At 44.0% G+C, this 20,002-nt stretch overlaps 1 protein-coding gene across 1 annotated transcript; it reads left to right on the forward strand.

Moving 5' to 3' along the window:
- Window positions 1–584: 584 nt before the first annotated feature.
- SLC10A2 (solute carrier family 10 member 2) lies at window positions 585–13,596 on the forward strand (the record flags this gene model as incomplete). Its single annotated transcript, XM_079973160.1, has 6 exons — window positions 585–1,024; window positions 4,549–4,667; window positions 7,942–8,030; window positions 8,114–8,289; window positions 11,016–11,173; window positions 13,195–13,596. The coding sequence occupies 6 exons, from the start codon at window positions 585–587 to the stop codon at window positions 13,362–13,364; spliced, it is 1,152 nt and encodes a 383-aa protein (XP_079829286.1). The 3' UTR covers window positions 13,365–13,596.
- Between the last annotated feature and the right edge of the window lie 6,406 nt (window positions 13,597–20,002).

Raw genomic sequence — 20,002 nt, forward strand, 5'->3', positions numbered from 1 at the left:
TCAGAATAAGACAAGGAGACACAGACCACCTATCATTGTATTTTTCAGCTGGAAATATTAGGGTTGGGCATGAGGACACTGTTGCCCTTTGGATGTTGGGTGACAAGCCCCACCAATCCATGCTGCCTGGAAATGATTGGAATAGTAGTCTTTCAACAACAGGAGGGGGCTAGGTTGGGGAAAGCTGCTTTAAAATGTGGCATATCACATTAAGTTAAATGAAAAACAAAGCAAGGCAAAGAAATAAATATGAGAAAGTAAGCCCTTAAGAGGTCCTCGAGATCCTCATTTCACTATATTCGCTATTCCTTCCTGATGGCCCTTGTGTTTAAATATTAAAATTAAAAATTGGCCCCAAGTCAAATTTGGAGATAAATGATTGATTCAAAGTGTCTGTATATTCATTTGTACAACTGGAATGTTGTGACTCAGCAGTTGTTCTCAGCTCTAAACCTTGACAGCGGCCAAGTTCAAGTGTTTATTTAGCACTTTATTGCCCCTTGTCATTTAAAAATGAACTGCTTTGAGTTACTAGCATCCATACAGAGTTTGAGAGGTTAGCAGAGTGTTTCGTTGCTGTAACAATGGAGGACCACCTTTCGAGCACAGCAGGCATCTTGACCTCTCACTTTTGGACAACTCAGCCAACTCCGAATTTTTCATATTGCTCTGCCAACGCCACAATTTGCAATGGCACATCCTGTGTGCTGTCTACTGACGATTTCAACAGAGTTTTGAGCACAATTTTAAGCACCGTCCTAACAATCTTGCTGGCAATGGTGATGTTCTCCATGGGCTGCAACGTGGAGCTGAAGAAATTTCTAGGACACCTTAGAAGGCCATGGGGCATAGCCGTAGGCTTCCTCTGCCAGTTTGGGATTATGCCTCTGACTGGTTTTGTGCTGTCGTACGCCTTCAAGATACTTCCTATACAAGCTGTTGTGGTGATCATCATGGGCTGCTGTCCTGGTGGAACATCTTCTAATATTTTAGCCTACTGGGTAGATGGTGACATGGACCTAAGGTAAGAGATAGTGGCTTTCAACGGAATTGCCTCCTTCCCTACAGACCCTCTCAGGTGCTAATGTTGGTGGAGAGTGTCCTTTTGGTCATTCCACTGCCCTCAGAAGCTCAGGAAGTTGCAGTCCAGGAGATGATATTCTCTGTGGCAGCCCCTAAGTTGTGTAACTTCCCAGAGGTGCAGCTGGCACCTTCATTATATAACTTTCGGTGAATGCTGAAGATACATCTGTTCTCCTTGGATTTTTACTCTTGAGATGTATATGTTTAGGATCCACCTTATTTTGTTAAGCTTAAGTTCTTTTAAACTGATTTTCATATTGTATAGTAATGTGTTTTAATGCTAATGTTGTGTTTTCATTGTTCTAACCCATGCTGGGATGTTAGGGTGAAGGACAGGTAATGGAATAAATTTAATAAAGATGATGATGATGATGATGATGATGATGATGATGTGCAGATACCTGGAACAGGAATAGCCTCTAAGGTATCTCACTCAAATCCTTCCCTGAATTATAGTGCCAACTCTGTATACATAAATTACTGAAAATTTATTGTGGCATGAAGCCACACAATCCAGAAAGCTGCTTGGAACTTGCCTGCATCTTGGCTCCATAGAACAGCAAACCTTGATGACACATGGCAAACTTACGCTGAACTTCCCAGAAGGGAGAAACCCATACAAAGCTGCTGGATGTATAGAGCTACTAATAATGTTATCTGGATTGTGTCTGTTGATGATGAACGATTGCATGCTAGTCCATCGGTAAACATATTTTGGGTTGGTATTACCTACTCAGGCTACTATTCCAGGCTCATCTGCAAAGTTATTGACTCTAACGCCACAGTTAGAGCAGCAAGGACAGATAGAGAACAGTATGCTTGGTGGCTATTCCATTTGACCTCAGCCTGACTTTGAAATAAGAGGAGAACCCACTACAGTAGTAGTAATAGTAGCAACAGCAATTAACAATAGATCCTACTCCCATTTGGAGCACACATTTTCCCACCTAAAGTTTTTTTTCTAAATTAGTATTTGTCCTGGAGTTTATTCGATGGGGCAAAAAGCAATATAAGGGGCAATGTACATTAGGAAAATGGCACAGGGGGGGAATGGTAAGTCACTCTTTCCCCCAGTACTGCTGCCTTGATCTGATTCAGCAACCCTTGAGACTGTTTTGAGCTTTTTTTGGGGGGGGGGGGTTGTGCAGCAGATCACATGACATGCCTCCCAGTGTCTTGAGTAACTTGGCTCTGAAATAACTTTTCCACCACCCTAAAATGCTAGGCATATCCTTTATGAGACAAACCATCCCATCAAGGCCATCACCTCCACACTTTGCTTGAGAGCTTCCAGCAGCATCTGACTGGCTGCTTTGAATCAAGTAACTTTTGATTAGGAAGAGACCTTGAAGGTCATATAGTAAGACACACACACACACACACACACACACACACACACACACACAGCTCAGTTTCACATCAGTGATGCAGGTCTCTTTCAGCAGATGCTGATCAGCTACTATCAGAGATGCAGTGCTAGCATCCCTGAGTGACAGAGGCTGACTAGACTCTGCTTGAACACCTGCAGTGAAGGAGAGCTTCTGTTCCACTGCTGAACAGTTCCTATCCTTGGGACAGTTCTCCTAATGTTTAGTTGAAATCTGCTTCCTGGCCATTTCCACCCATGCATTCTAGTCCTGCCCTCTGTGGCAACAGATAAGAATCCTGCGCCATCTTTTCTGCATGGCAGCCCTTTCAATATTTGAAGACAGCCAGAATATATGAGGGTGTTGTTGTTTTTAATCTCATGTGGCACAACTCTTACATTCTGCATCGGGGCCCATCCTAATACACACATTTGTCTCAAACCTGCTGGACTACCAAGTTGCCTTTGAAACTCCGGTGCTCAGACAGGACATTTAAAAGCAAAGTAAAACACTATACAGTGCAAATATTCATCCCACTCCAGAGATCCTCAGACCCACAAGGGCTGTTTCACAGTGCCGGATGGCTTGCCAGGGAGAAAGGTCTTCCATATGGAATGCATATGGAGAAACATACAAACTTATGCCTGCAATAACATGTTGCTAGAGCTTGTCTTTTGTCTCCCATACATCCCTTGTGTTTTCTGCACCAGGGCAAAGGAGTTTCCCTAGAATACCGGTACTTTTGTAATAAAAATCTGTACCCACTTCCAACATTAATGGAGAACAGGAGTAAATTCCTTCTTTTTTTCCCCGGTCTGGCAAAAGACTGAATTGGTCTGTTTTTAAATAATGCCACTTTCTGTGATCCTATAATCTCTGCACAGAAGTAAATTCTATTGTTTTCAGTGGGTCTTATTCCCAGGTAGGTGTGCTTAAAGACTTTTGGCCACCATCTTTAAACTTCAATTCTGGCATTTACCAGTTTTGACTTTTCTTTGTAGCCAAAAATTTAATTTTCTCAGGACCAAAGGCTTCACGTTCTAACTTGGCATCATCTTGTGATTACCCACCTAATCCTATCAAACAGCATTCCTTCCTCAGTGCTCTCAAGACTGAAGGGACATAAAACCCCACTGAGCAAATATAGTGTGAACAACCCAGAAGCAGCTCCCAAAGTTCCTGTGCTTTTCAGATGACCCTGCTATTGCATAGAAGTTCTTCCAAGGGCCTTACGAGGAAGAGGAGAGAATAAGACCTTCTCCAACTGCTTTCTTTTTCTTTTTTTAAAATAAAATTTTTATTCAAAATTTAAACAAAACATATTATCCAGAAACATATCATCCTTATTCCCCCCCCCACAGAACCCACCCACCCCTCGACTTCCCTCAGTTTCAGTCTTTGATTTCTCTAAAAGTGCTGTTTTCTGCATGTTACAGTGTTGTATAGATCCTCAAACTATTTAGCTGATTATTATCAATAAAAAGTTTGTGAATGTTTATTCAAAGCCAGCCAAGGAGTCCAGTTCGCTTTGTTGCATCTTCAAATACTTTGTAAAGGGTTCCCATTCATCTTTAAAGTCACAGTTATCCTTGTCCCATAGCTTGTATATCAGTTTTGCCAGTTCTGCATAGTCCATCATTTTTTCTTGCCATGATTCTTTAGTTGGGGTTTCTTCAGTCTTCCATCCTTGTGCTATTAGAACTCTTGCAGCCGTTGTCGCATACATGAAGATGCTTTTCAGCTTTGGGGGCAGATCTTTCCCTACAATCCCTAACAAAAATGCTTCAGGTTTTTTAACAAATGTTAAATGGAACATTTTCTTCAATTCATTGTATATCATTTCCCCCCAAAAAATTAATTACCTTACAATCCCACCACATATGATAAAATGTCCCTTCCTTTTCCTTACACTTCCAACATATATTTGAACTAGTTTTGTACATTTTCCCTAACTGCTCTGGTGGTGTGCTTTAAACCAGCAACATCCTTAAACCAGCCTGTGCTGAGCCTCCATTTAAAAGCCATGGACTCACCAACGCAAAAAGTATTTGTAGCTTGTGCATGGTACAAACAGTAATCACAACCAACTCTCTTGCAGCATCAGTATGACAACATGTTCGACTTTGCTGGCCATGGGAATGATGCCCCTTTGCCTCTTCCTTTATACCAAAATTTGGACAGACTACAGCTCCCTTTTAATCCCCTACGACAGTATCGGTAAGTTACATTTGTACCTTCTCCCACAGCAAACATTCTCTTATCATACATCTTCAGGACTCCATGCAACTGAGTTTTTGTGCTAGGGGAAGCCGGCACAGTGAGTCCCATTCATGCAAGGGGACTTTTGCCCCCTCTCCCCCAAACCTGGTCAGGAGAACCCCCAGAACAGCACCCAGGGCAAGATGGGACACCCAACAAGCAGAAATGCTTTGGCTGGTGGAACACTAGCTGTAGCATGACACTGAATTCCGCCATAAGTCTACAATGCCAATGCACCATTGACCTCTACACTCAGAAGTGTAGAGCACCTCTGTAGTGCTGAATTTGGGGTTGGTGACTGTGCTGCTTCATCATTTCCCATTCCCTCACTCTAGATGTGCACACTTATTTGAGCTTCCAGGGTAGCTTCCTCCTAGGCTACACAGTCTGCGTTGGCACAATGTAGGATAGTCCCTCACAATAAAGACCAGAGTGCCCCAGGCTTTTGCCCAGGATGTGTCTTACACTTCCAATGGTGCCCTTATAAGTTCAGTTAAGACAGTATCAATGCACACTTCTGTTTTTTGAGGGGATGTGTATCTATGTCTCCACATTATCAATCAACATCCTTTGTGGAAATGGAATGATGGTGCTGATAACATTTGAAGTTTAAATGCTCAGTAGAAGCTGGACTGAGTTGCACCCTGCAGAGTTGCACCCTGGCATTTCCGACAGGTGCCAAGATCTCCACAAAATTTACTTCAATTCTGGGATGAATTGTGGGGTGCATTTGTAAGGGCTCCCAGATTTCATGTGGGATGAGATAAAATCAGCAAGAAAAGACATGCTGAACTTATGTTTTAACTAAACGAACGTGGAATAGCCATTGTGCCAAGAAAACACAAAACAAACTAATTTATGTTTCCAAAAGAACATGGAAGATAGGGAGAACGGTGCGACAAGCAAACTATTATAAATAGACAGGTATGTTTATATCAAGAATCCTTTGTATAAGACTGTGATGGGCCCCTTAACAGATCTGAAGAACAGGCTGGTAGCCAATGTGACCATTAGTATAGTTTGTGGCCAGTGATATTATTCATATACTTAAAACCAAAAGATCATGCCCAGACTGTCAAGTTGCCATGTACAAAAAATAAATAAATGTGCAAGCTCTGTCCACAGTTTTTTGCTAGCAGAAAGTCCAAACAGGTTGGTAACACAGGCATTAGATGTGGAGTGCTGAAGATTGCTACCAACAAATTCAGATACTCACTTGGATGTGTTCTGCACCAAACATGATATCATAAAACAGCCATAGCAGAAGTTCTGGAAAAAAAAACAATCTATATAGTTCTGCACATGTGGTGATAAAGCTTCCTGTGAAACTGATCAACCAAGACCGTGTGTTATGGAATGTTCAGTTGCTAAGGAAACAAAACAGGTTGCAGTCCAGCTTCTGTGAGGAGAGGGGAATATGTTAGTGTGACTGGAATTAAAACCTCACCCAGATTCAGATTGCATATTTGGAACAGGTTCTAGGCGGTAGGGGTGCTTTGGAATTGGAAAGGGTTAGACACAAGGAATGTGGAGTAGCCAAGAGGGAGCATGAAGAAAGGGTAAGTAGAGAATGAGACTTGGAAAAATAAGGAGAGAAAAGAAATAGCTGAGGCAAGGGGCTAAGAAAGCTCCGAAGAAACTTCACAGCACTTGATAGACAGGGGATGTATATTATAAGAATGAGAAGAGGAATTTTATGGCTGGTTAGGTGATAGGGTGTTGAAAGGAAGAGGAACAATGTAGTCAGTGACCTGGAAAGCAAGAATGTGAGAAACAATGAGTGACGAAGACAAGGAAAGGGAGAAAGGGAGACTGGAAGAAACCTCAAAGGGTCTAGGAAGAAAGTGGGAAGGACTTTGTGGGTGTCAATGGGTTATAGGTTTGCTCGGTGTAGAATCTAGGCTGTAGTAAGGGAATTCCAGCAGTTGTGGCTTTTGTTTTTAGCAGATGCTTGCAACTGGGCAACTCTAAAGAGGCAATAAGGATGGAGCAATTTCACATATTGGTTACAGCTAACCAGTCACTTCTTTGGGTATCGTTTTCTGATCAACATTTGTTGCCTTGGGATCCAAAATTGCCTTCAGATCTATACCATTCTAGTACTAAGGCATGCTGTGTGCATGGCACACTAATGGGACGACAGTATTACTCTCTGCCTCCACTTCCAAGAAGCAAGAAGCCATTTGCTTATATTTTTTCTTCTTCTGAGAAACAAAAAACCCTAGAATGCCACACAACGGGAGAAGCTTTAAACTAGTGCCGACTATAGAAGTAGAACCCCAAAGGCAAAAATCAATGCTTCATAGCGTTGTAAAAAAAGAAAAGGTATGCCACAGAATGACAACGATTAACCACAGGAGAAATAAAGCTGTATTTTTGTTATCCTGTTGGGTGAACATGTGACTTTTTATAGGCTATCAAACAAAGAGCCAGCATGGTGCAGCAGGCAGTTGTCAGGACTTTGATCAGTGGCACCGTCTCAGGCATGGCAATCCCTGGGTGACCCTGTTAGGGCAATCCCTCACTCTGTCATCCACAGCAAAATCCCCACCTACACAGCCATGAGCTTCCTGAATGAGATAACTGATTAATATTTGATTCTTCAAGGTAGAAAAGACAACTATGTGTGAGAAAGCATGGGAACTGAAATAAAGGGCACAGGGAGCTGCCTTGTGCAGAATCCAACCATTGCTCCATGCCAGAGTTCCACCTGACATTGGGGGGGGGGCTCGTCGCATGTGCATGACATCACATGTGTGACACATCATGCGTGTCGGGAAGAGACCATGAGGAGGCCCAGCCCTATTGCCTCGTACTTTGGGGGTGAGGTGTCCCCAGCCCCACAGAGTTGGAGCCTATGCTCCATGCAGCTCAGTATTGTCTACACAGATTGGCAGTGACTCTCCCAGGTTTAAGGCAAGGAGTATTTCTCAGTCCTACATGAAGATGCCAGGGACCTTCTGACGTTTAGAAGACATCTGAAGGCAGTCCTGTTTAGGGATGTTTTTAATGACTGATGTTTTAATGTATTTTTAATCTCTTTTTGGAAGCCACCCAGAGTGGCTGGGGAAACCCAGCCAGATGGGCGAGGTATAAGAAATAAGTTGTTATATTATTATTATTATATATTGACCCCTTCCCCAAACTTGCATTTTCAAACGATCGTATTGTTTGGACCTCACCCTTCTCAAGCAAAGAGTTCTGTGCCCAACCTGTCCTCTTCTCCTTCCAGGCATTTCACTGGTAGCACTTGTCATTCCCGCTTCGCTCGGAATATTTTTTAAGCATCGATGGCCCGCAAAAGCTAAAATCGTACTCAAGGTAAGGTGTGACATTCCCCAAATGCATATCCAAAAGCTACCCAGAAATGTCAAGGTGTACTGACCTTCTCTTTCCTCCCTCAGATTGGTTCCATTGGTGGTGCCGTTCTCATAGTGCTCATAGCTGTGGTTGGAGGGATATTGTACCAGGGCTCCTGGACCATCACTCCTGCACTCTGGATTATCGGAACCATCTTCCCATTCGCTGGCTATTCGGTGGGATTTTTTCTGGCTCGCATAGCTGGCCAATCCTGGCACAGGTAAGGCTCCGGAATACAAGAATGGAACAGCTTCTGTTTCCTTCAGGCTTGATGTATACGTTGGAGTAATGCTTGCAAATGCATCGCAACGTTTTGGAACGCTCCAAACATGTTGCAGAACGTCTTGTTTTTTGTCCTTTTCCGACACACAGCTCTTCTGCAGCTACAAAGCTATAAGAAATACTTTTGTATAGTTGTTCCTCAGCATCCCCACTGCGGCAACATTTCGCAAGCCATGCCCAAACCACTTATCTGGTGCTGTGCACAAGCAAATTTGTCTTCTCATTTCCTGGGAGCTGACTAATGGCTTCAACACAGAGAGGTGACCGGCAAGTCCCTCAGTGATTACCCAAAGGACGTCCCATTAGTTTGTGCTGTAGAACAGAGATTTGCAAAGGCCAGTCAAGTTGAGAAGGCACATCAGGGACTGAAATACATGCGTAGACAGACAGCACCCTGCTTTAAAGGCCTCAATATGCATACAGGTCCGAGCAGCCGCAAGGTACATGAGTGGAATGGCAATATAAGATGCACTTCGCAGCAGAGTCAGGAAGGTCACTTACTGCTATATCTGCAAATTTAATGTCTCGGTCTTTCTCCCTGTTTTGCAATGTACACTGACACAAAATACATTGATGCAGTAGGATACTAGTCACACATTCATGCATCGTGTAATTGACTTTGGATCAGCTCAAGGTGAAGCCGCCCAGGGCCAATTTCAAGGTGTGCATTCAGAATGCCAGTGAGCAATTTTAGGTGAGGTTGCTCAGCAGGGAAGTTCACACCGATTCTTAAAGAACCCACCGTCCTCCGTTCAAACTATTTCCATCTTGCCCTTGGTCAAGTGCAGGGGGAGCTAACATGGCACTCTCCAAGCGTTGATGAGATTACAATTGCCAGCAAGCATTGTCCATGGTCTGGGTCCTGGGATGTTGCATGTTGTAGTCCAACAATCTCTGGAAGGCATACAGATTGGCTGCCCCTGGTCAAATCTTCCTTGTGCCTTCCTTGCTCACTTCCAGTGCCTTCCTTGCTCACTTGTCCAGCCTTCCTATTATTCCAGTCATATCGTTGAGCCCTTGGGTACAGAGTTAAGAGAATGGGAGTGCAATCCTACGCATGCTAACTTGGGATCGATCCCCACTGATTTCAGTGGGTCTCACTGCCCAATATGCACCCAAAGCATTGCATCCTGAGACTTCCAGTGGTAGAGATTTACCTAGTGTATTGCAAACTGAGTAGGTCTACTTTTGCACCACCTTTTTCAGTGTATACTGTGTGAAATCTCTGGTTTGGTGTGGCCATGTGCAGATTAATGAAAAAATGTAGCTCATAAACATAATAGTGATGCAGGCAAGCCAGGTCCATTGTTTAAATATATAACATGAGGACAATTTCTAAAGTGTGTATGTTTTTTAAAAAATTATTGTATAGCCCTAGGTAAATTTAAGCATTTTATTTAAAAAAACAACATGATGATGATGTTACTGCCAGTTCAGAGCTGCTCCCAGCCTACCCAATCATTGCTCATATTTATTTTATTTATTTTACAAATTTTATATACCGCTAGATGGGAAGAAACCTCTCAGCAGAAGTGCTATTGGCTGTCACACTATCAGGAACACAGTGCTTTTTCAATGTGTACATCACATTATGTTCTGTCAGCACTAATGTGTGCGACATAGGTCATATTCATTATAACCCTTGTGGAAGGTACCTTTTTGTGACCTTGTTTATTTTTCTTAATTGATCTTTTAATTAGCTTTGAAATTCTTTTCAAGCTATATATTTTCATGAAAAAAAAATATAATATTGTAAAGTTATGGTTCTATAACACAAGTAGACCACGGTGTTGTTGTTGTAGCGACATGGCTAAGTTGTTTTAAAAATCTTTTTAAAAATAGATAAACCAAACATATTATACCTTTATGACTTTATAGTATATAATCACTCTTTCATTAAAGAGAAATTATTTTAGTGCTCATTAAAATGTTAATGTAAGGAATAGATCAATGGGACCATTAAGAAGTGCTCACCGCTGAGATTGTAATCAATATATGCTAAGCTTTGATAAGTTTACTATCTCAATAGGGCAAGACCTATGTTAAAACTCCAACCTTTTATAAAGGCGATGCTAAAGGCATCTATACCTGTTGAGATTCTTGTATACAGTGGTACTTCGGGTTACATACACTTCAGGTTACTTATGCTTCAGGTTACAGACTCTGCTAACCCAGAAATAGTACCTCGGGTTAAGAACTTTGCTTTAGGATGACAACAGAAATCATGCTCTGGTGGCGCGGCAGCAGCAGGAGACCCATTAGCTAAAGTGGTGCTTGAGGTTAAGAACAGTTTCAGGTTAAGAACGGACCTCCAGAATGAATTAAGTACTTAACCCGAGGTACCACTGTATATACAAGAAGTGAAGTTACAGGGAAGCAGGCAGATATAGCCTGTTAGCTGCCCAGAGTGGCTGGGGAAACCCAGCCAGATGGGGGTGGTATAAATGATAAAATTATTATTATTATTATTATTATTATTATTATTATTATTATTATTCAAGATGAGAATGTTTGGGTGATGGTGTTGTGCAGATTCACCATAAAGAGAGAGTGAACAAGATGTGGTGATTTCACAGTAAAATCTTAGTGTGGGGTGTGAAAGCACCCTAAGTCTCCTTATGTGGTTGTGTGTGTGTGATTTTTTAATAATGTCATTTCTTTTAGGTGTCGTACTGTAGCTCTGGAAACGGGGATGCAGAATACTCAACTTGCTTCCACCATAGTACAGCTCTCATTCAGCCCAGAACAATTGGAGCTGATGTTTACTTTCCCACTCATCTACAGTATTTTCCAGCTAATACTTGCAGCAATGTTTCTGGGAGGTAAGTCACCCTATGTACACCCCATTCTAATCTCTTTCTCCCCACTTTTTATCAGTTTGCAATAGAACAAGGATTTTTTACTCCATTTCTTTTAACACTCTCTCTCTCTCTCTCTCTCTCTATATATATATATATATATATAATTAAAAACAATAACCAAACAGAACAAGAAACTCTGACTTGGTCAATACTGCTCATAAATGAATTAACAAATCCAAGAATCATCAAGGTTGCAAACTGTACAAGTAAATTGCCTTGTGCTCCCCATTCCCCAACCCATATAAATAAGAGGCCAATATGATCAGTTTGGATCAAAACAGGCCACAACTCTATTGAATACAGATGAAAGATGTTTGGCTTGGGCATGGGGCAATTGAAATACTTCTGGCCTGCCCGCATAGGTCAATCCAGGAGGGGGTTCGTAAGATTTACATCAAACAGGGTCATCCCCACAGGGACTGCCGTCTGGCCCTGGCCCCACATGTGCATGTGGACATGACCACTCTCCCCATATCCCTTTAACGGGATACCCCAGCCTTTGGAAGGGCAGGCAGAGAATACAACCTCCCCTCCATCCAAGACAAAGGATCGCCCCAAAAGGGGTGAGCGGACTTGGCTGCCAATCCAGTCGCAACCTTTGCTGTTGTCCAACAACGTAAGCAGAATATGCCACCTGGCTCAGCTCAAACCTCATGCTAAAACACGGATAGTAAAGCTTAACCGTTTGGTGCAGTGTCTGAATTGGCTAATCAGCCAGCAAATCGGAATCAGAAACCATGATTAGCAAAGCATTGTTGCAGGTGTGGCTCCAGCTTCGAAGGCCACTGCACCTAGGGAGAGAGCAAACAGGCTAACAAACTGCTCTAAACCATTACATGGAAACTCACAAAGTTTTGCATGTTGACTTCAACAAGGCCTTCCACCGCCTGCCTTGGCCGTAATTTCATCTCAAGACTAGTGTTCATGATTTATTGTTCATCTCTCAGGGGTGGCTATTGAGCCATACAGCAGCCACATATACCCAGTATTGTTCAATTCCCTTCCAGTCTACAGCAGAACATGCTTCAGTTCAGTTGGTTAGACCATGGTGCTGATAACACCAAGGTTGCAGGTTCGATCCCTGTATGGACCAGCTGCATATTCCAGCATTGCAGGGGGTTGGACTAGATGATCCTCAGGGTCCCTTCCAACTCTACAGTTCTATGATTCTATAACTCTCTGGGTTGTGCAAATGAGACCTTAAGTTGTGCGCAGTGTATCATCTTAATGACTCATCTGCACCATGCATTTAAAGCAGTATCCTGCCACTTTAAATAGCCATGGCTTTCCCCAAAGAATCCTGAGAACTGTAGTTCGCTAAGCTGCTGAGAGTTGTTTGGAGACCCCAGAACTACAATCTCTGGGAAGAGAGGTTGGCTGTTAAGCACTCCTCAGCATTAGCAAGCAATACCAGCCTTAAGAACGCGGGTGGCGCTGTGGGTTAAACCACAGAGCCTAGGACTTGCCGATCAGAAGGTCGGCGGTTTGAATCCCCGCGACGGGGTGAGCTCCCGTTGTTCGGTCCCTGCTCCTGCCAACCTAGCAGTTCGAAAGCACCCCCAAAAAAGTGCAAGTAGATAAATAGGTACCGCTCCGGCGGGAAGGTAAACGACGTTTCCATGCGCTGCTCTGGTTCACCAGAAGCGGCTTAGTCATGCTGGCCACATGACCCAGAAGCTGTACACCGGCTCCCTCGGCCAATAAAGCGAGATGAGCGCCACAACCCCAGAGTCGGTCATGACTGGACCTAATGGTCAGGGGTCCCTTTATCCTTTACCTTTACCAGCCTTAACCACAACAGTGCACTATTAGCTATATCTTCTCAGAAAAAAGTCCCATTTAGTTCAGTGGGGCTTACTCATGGGTAAGCGGGTACCAGATCACAGCCCAGCTCTTCCTTGATACACCAGGTTCGGTTAAGTGCTGAAATTCTTTCAATCCTGTCTATTATGACCTTTGACATGTCGTGCCAATGTTGTTAGTCTACCAGGTGCACAAAAGGTATTTTGCTGATCCAGACTCAACCGGCGAGGAGAACGAACCTGAATCAACGCAGGAGCCAACACACAATATGATGAATGGAGGATTTACTTTGGAGGAGGGAGGAGGAGGAGAGAAGCATGTGTCAGCAACTCCCAATGGAAGAGTATAGCCTTGTGCAGGCTGGCTGAAGGCAGGCTGGGAGAGATACATTGGACTGTGGTGGACAAGCCCCTCTTGAGATGGCCATGCTGTATGGTCTGTACTCCCTCCATGTAAAAGTGTGAATATGTGAATAGACCATATTTCTTAAAGCTACAACAGTTCCACCCCATCTTGAATTCTCCAAAGGAGCACAGACCCTGAATGGGGACCAAGACACCTGGAATTCCATGCACAGCTTGGCAGGGATTAGAAATTATTTAGAAATACATACATACATTAAATAAGTGGCTAACTATTTAATGCTCTCCTATGGCTTTAGATTATAAATACCATTAAATCTAAAATCAGTTGGTTAGAGCATCATGCTGATAATGCCAAGGTTGCAGGTTTGATCCCCTTATGGGGCAACTGCACTGCAGGGAACAGGACTAGCTGATCCTCAGGGTCCCTTCCAACTCTACAATTTATGGCTTGGTTATCATTAATCACCACATAATGATCTCTGTCAAAGAGTTGTCAACAAAAAATGTTCAGTCCACCATCTCCTCCCCGGAAGTCACAATCAATGAGAGTTTCATAGGGAGTAAGAGGTTATTAAGACCTTTCATGCGTGCACCTACAAAGTAGTCTGGCCAGCGTGAACACAGAAGAACTGGGAAATGATGCTTGACGCAGCTGATCATTACAGGGCAGACAAATTCATATTCTGAACCGTTATCATCATCATCATCAACAACAACAACAACAACAACATGGGTTTATGAATCACTATCTAAACAACTATCACTAACAACTTCAGCAATGCTCCTCTCTCAAATTAAGCCCTGAATTCCCTGAACTTTTAAAGTTGAGGCACATTGCTTTAGCTTTGTGTGCTTTAACCCACTTCACAGATTGGTTACAGGTGGTCCATTCTAAGCAAAGAATGGTGATAATCCCTCCAGTCCAAATTCATTGTTTCCAAATCATAGCAGCCAACTTCTAGAAGCCAAGATCCCTTGGCCCAACAATAAATTATTTGAGGGGGCTCGTCTCCCCAAAGTTGATAGGCACTGCCATTCAAATGGATATGCATCTTGTGATTACCTTGGCTCCCTCACTATTTTATTCAAGTTGACACCTCTGATTCAAAAACAATGCTGCTTTTTCCAGGGAGAAAAATTGTCTACTGTTTGTGGAATGCTCTCCCCATGGAGGTTTGTCTGGTGCCTTCATTGTACAGTTATATGCATCAGGCAAAAGAGTTCCTCTTCAACCAAGCCTTTGGCTGATGAACAGTCTATGACCTTTTAAATGTGTTTATGAGGGGGGTTAATGGTTTGTTTTGTTCTTGTTTTTAATATGTACTTTGTGGTTTTATTTTGTATTTTTATGCTGTAAATCTCTCCGAGATCTGTCTATAAAGGGCAGTCTACAAATTTAATAAATAAATAAATAAAAATAAATAAATACTATAGACAGAGGACTATTTGCTTCAAAGATTCTTAGCCAAAGCTCTAGCACATGAAAAAGATCAATTAACCCACTTCTGGGTGCTGTGATTTAATGTGGCAACGTTATTGCTCTGCGTTTTCTATTTAAAATATGCATTTGGCAAGCACAGCTTAAATGACGAATTCTAAGCAGCAAGCATGCTATTTTCCACGATTCAGGGAAAAAGAATGTGCCAAAAGCGGAGCAAAGAATGAGTTGCCGTTGTGGGACAGATGTTGAAAAAGAAATGCCATATTCTGCACCATATGCCAAAGTGTGGAGAAACTCTTTCGCCACATGAGTGCATAGCACTTTGCAGAATTTGCTCCCTTAAATCATCCATAGCATTGCATGTCTCAGAGCAACTGTCCTAGTAAGACAATGCCTGCTGTGTACAACCCTGAAAAAATTAAACATGGTGACTAAGACTGCAATCCTTTGCACACTTGCTCGGAAATGCCTTATGATGTACAAATTCAGATTTCTTACTTCCAAATAAACATGAGGAGAACTGGGAGGCATGCCCCACAGAAAACAGTGGAATTGGATTTACAGTCCAACCTAAGCATGACTACTTAAAGCAATGATATGAATCTCTTGTACAGAGATGGGGAAACAGTGGCCGGCCAGATCCATTTCCCATCAGCCTCTGCCAGCCTGACCAACAGTCAGTGATGATGGGAGCTGTAGCCTATCAACATCTGAAGAAGCACAGGTTCTCCATGCCATGCCTTGCCCTAGTGTGTGTGTGTGTGTGTGTGTGTGTGATCTTCATGGCAACCCTCTGGTTTCCTTTTGGTGAAAACAAACCTTTGCTGGATTGATGTGCCTGCCCCCTAAACCTAACATTCCAAAAGTAATTTAGCAGGTGTGGTAACTGGTTCTTGCATATTCTAGTCTCCATCACCAAAACGAAAAGGTCCACACTACAGGTTCCATGTGAAAAAGCTGCAAACAGGTGTTCAATTCTAGTACAGTTGAAGGAGATATGCACTGTTGCCTAAAACACACACATAATGTCACTTTCAACTCTTTGGGCAAAAATAAACCAAGCTACAATGCGTGTCCAGCCTGAAGTTGCTACTTTTTTCTTTTACTCATCCATACTGTCATTTAACGTTAATAGCAAGCTTCCTGTGCTTCTCTGTTGTCCAAATGGTGTTAATTCTCCATTAATTCTCCATTGTCCTAATGGCGTTTCCCTCCAAACTGTTGCCATCCCACACTTTTTCCTCCCTCAGTCTGGATTTTGTGAGTCGAGGCCCCGCTCTCTGCTTGGTGATGAAATAAGACCCATGGACACAAGTATTTAGGTTAATGGGCTTAAAAAGGCCACAACTTTATTGGTTACAGAATGTGAGTGGTACTGGCTTAGGCCAGGGGTCCACAACGTTTTTTGAGGCTGGGCCAGTCCACTCCTCCGCAGACCTCTCGGTGGGCCGGAGTGTGTGTGCCCGTGCGCACACGCTATTTCCGGTGCACTTTCAGGACAGAGGAGTGTCCGTGTGCATGCACACATGCTCTTCTGACCCAGAAGTCGGTCCCTGCGACGAGAAAAAAATTGGTGCCACAGGGGGGAAAGCACGGAATCCCCACGCCGATCCATGGAACTGGCCCGTGGGCCTTAGGTTGCTGACCTCTGGCTGAGACATTGGATCCGAACACACTATACTTGACTCCTGCCCGCTCTGCAGGGAGTCACACAAGGGTTAACAACCTGTAGAGGGAGCTTGTTGATTCAAATCAACTGGAAGCTTTCCCCTAGAGTTACCAGAGGGTCCTGTCATGGCCCTAGCTACCACCTGCGCATCGGACAGGAACCATGACCAATGGGTTCCTTTAACGGGATACCCTTCAAGGGGAGGGGTAGGTGATGGCCACAACCTCCCCTCCAACACGCAACACATTTTCCAGTGCCTAACCGCCAAACCTTACAAAGTTGTGACAATTTGCTACGAGGTAGTGGCTGGTGCCAATCTGCCAATTGGAAAAAATTCCTACCAGGCCCCTTGGACAACCAAGGCAACCAACCGAAGTCCATAGCAAGGTCAGGAGCTGAAGCAAAACCTAGAAGGAGGGCGGGTGGGTGATCCCTGGAAGCCGGAAAAGCAAGGGAGAGCTCGTGGGCCTGCAGCCGTTTAAATCTGGCTAAACCACACACACCCAGCCACCCCAGGGCTCCAGTGACTCAGGGGACTTCGCCACGCCCCCCTGCAAGCATAGGAAGTGATTCCCACTCACAACCCCTCCCCTCTGGGAAGAGGAGAAGCTTTCTCACACCACGGATACTCAGGAAAAGGAGAGGGTATGAGGCCACACTGAGAAAGTAAATATTTTCTCTGTATGCAGAGCTAATGAGGCAGGAGTGTCACCAGGCACTCCCATTAAGAACATTTTAAAAGAAAAGTACCAATGCAATTCAATGCATTTGTGCTCAAGTGGAAATCTCACTAACATAGGTGCTGACTCCTAGGGGCCGAGGCAGATTCGGCCTCCCGAATATATTTTTTGAAGTAACAACAACAACAGTCATAATTTATTATTTATACCCCACCCATCTGGCTGGGTTTCCCTAGCCACTCTGGGCGGCTTTCAACAAAATATTGAAATACAATGGTCTGTTAAGCATTAAAAGCTTCCCTAAACAGGGCTGCCTTCAAATATCTTCTAAAAGTCTGGTAGTTGGTTTTTCTCTTTGGTGGGAGGGCATTCCACAGGGCGGGTGCCACTGCCAAGAAGGCCCTCTGCCTGGTTCCCTGTAACTTGGCTTCTCGCAGCGAGGGAACCGCCAGGAGGCCCTCGGCGCTGGACCTCAGTGTCTGGGCATAACAATGGGGGTGAAGACGCTCCTTCAGGTATACTGAACCAAGGCCATCATGCACTTGGGCCAGTATGAAGGGCCAGGCCCCCTCATTTTTCAGAGGGTGTTTGGCTCTGCCCCCAAGCTCCCCACACTGTCAAGTGCATGACATCACATTGGGGGAGCCCTTGCCTCTTGAGAAGCTCTACTATCTTCAGTGGAGCTTACTCCTTGCATAAGAGTACAACTATAACTTCCATTGACAACAGTGAAGAATTTCCAGAGCTGGCGAATGTTTCTTGCCTCCATTTTGTTTTTTCCAGTCCAGGTGCAGAGAACCTTTGGTCCTTCGGATGTTGCTGAAGCGCAACTACAATCCTCCCTGGGCATTGGCCATGGTTCTGGGGCTGATGGCAGCTGTAGCTCCACATCTTTGCTTAGCAGAAATCTCAAAAAGAGAGAGACTGTAACCTGATGCTAGGTATGGTTACTCAGAAAGAAGTCTCAGAGTTCAGTGGTACATACAGTATGGTCCATTAAGGCTGCTTAGGAAGACAACCAGAAAAAGTCCTCTCATGTGGACAGCTTGAGGGTTAAAAGTAAGAGAATTCCTCCTACGTCTTGGCAGAGCATTAAGTTCCTACTGTACCTTTGATAATGCAAAGTGCATATCTCCTTATCTACTCAACTTATCTGATAAGTTGTAAGGATAGGTGTCCTTTAAATTACATATGAGGTTCTCTTTGATTTCTATATAGACATCTTATCTTTCAATTACAGCACAGGTAAGATTGGTTTTGAGCCTCTAAGAACACCCAGGCAATTAACTTCTTTTTTAAACTTTGCATTAAAAAAAAAAATCACATAAAATTATGCGCTTGGAAAGCCAGTGTTGCAAATCAATTACATTTATGGGAGGATTGCCTGATTTGTCTCACAACAGGACTAAAGTCACACTTACTGGTGCCTGCGGAGGAGTTGCAAAGGAGCTGCTGGACCTTTGATAGCTACATAGAAGAGCAAAATTCAGCTATGCAACTTTTCGTGCTGAAGTTCTCTTTTCCGCACAACTGTTACAGGTCTGGGAGGCCTGTCCTCTTTTGCATTTGGCCAGCCAAATTCCAGCTAACCAGGAAATTATTCCAGCCTATGCCCCCTCCCCACAGTGCCTGGATGCCTTCCACAACTGAAGCTGTCAACAACAGGGAGAGAAACCTCATCATCTGTTAATGTACATTGACTTGCTGTTAGAAAGACAAATACAGGGGCCAGTCGGAAAGCTGGAAACTCTGCCAACAGTCTTGAGACTAACTCCAACATAGCCCTTGCAGACATTTTCAAGATCAGCAGAAGTGACTTAGGGAGCAATCCTATACACAAGAAGTAGGCATAAAGTTAGAACAGAGCCAAATTCCGTTCAGCATTTGGGCTGCTGTTGGCTGAGTTGTCCTCAGCCAGGCAGAGGGAAACAAGCCTTTAAAATAGCAGTTGAGTTCCACCACCTTTTTTTGCCAGCTTAACTTATGCCGGGATGCGGGTGGCGCTGTGGGTTAAACCACAGAGCCTAGGACTTGCTGATCAGAACGTTGGCAGTTCGAATCCCCACGACGGGGTGAGCTCCCGTTGCTCGGTCCCTGCTCCTACCAACCTAGCAGTTCAAAAGCATGCCAAAAAGTGCAAGTAGATAAATAGGTACCTCTCCGGTGGGAAGGTAAATGGCTTTCTGTGTGCTGCTCTGGTTCGCCAGAAGTGGCTTAGTCATGCTGGCCACATGACCTGGAAGCTGTACGCCAGCACCCTCGGCCAATAAAGTGAGATGAGCACTGCAACCCCAGAGTCAGCCACGACTGGACCTAATGGTCAGGGGTCCCTTTACCTTTAATTTATGCCAGCTTGCCAAGGTAACATGACCAAGCCGAATGGGCCTGGGATCCAGCCTAAGTCCTCAGCCACCCACTTCAGGTGCTACCACACACCCCTTGGGTCCCCAAATGCTGTTGGACTACAACTCCCATTATCCCTATCTACCAGGACTAGTGGTCAGGGAAGATGGGAGTTGTGGTCCATCAACAACTAGGGACCCGAGTTTGAGAAAGGCTGGCTTACACTAACTTAAGGTCTGTTGGGTTCGACAGGTGACTAGGTCTTAGTTGACCCAGGATGCAAGAGATGCACTGTGCATCTTTGCCGAGTCAAGGGTGAGAGATTTATACCAGTGTAGCCTGCTTATGCTGGGAAAATCTCAACATAGCTGGATCCTAACCTGTTGATCTTGCTGTAGGATTGCCCCCTTTAGACGGCAATCCTAAACACATTTCCAGGGGAATAAATGCCATTGAATTCAGTGGGGCTTTTTATTATTTATATTGATG

The sequence above is a fragment of the Podarcis cretensis genome (genome assembly GCF_951804945.1).
Source record: "Podarcis cretensis genome assembly, chromosome: 4".
Classification (NCBI taxonomy): domain Eukaryota; kingdom Metazoa; phylum Chordata; class Lepidosauria; order Squamata; family Lacertidae; genus Podarcis; species Podarcis cretensis.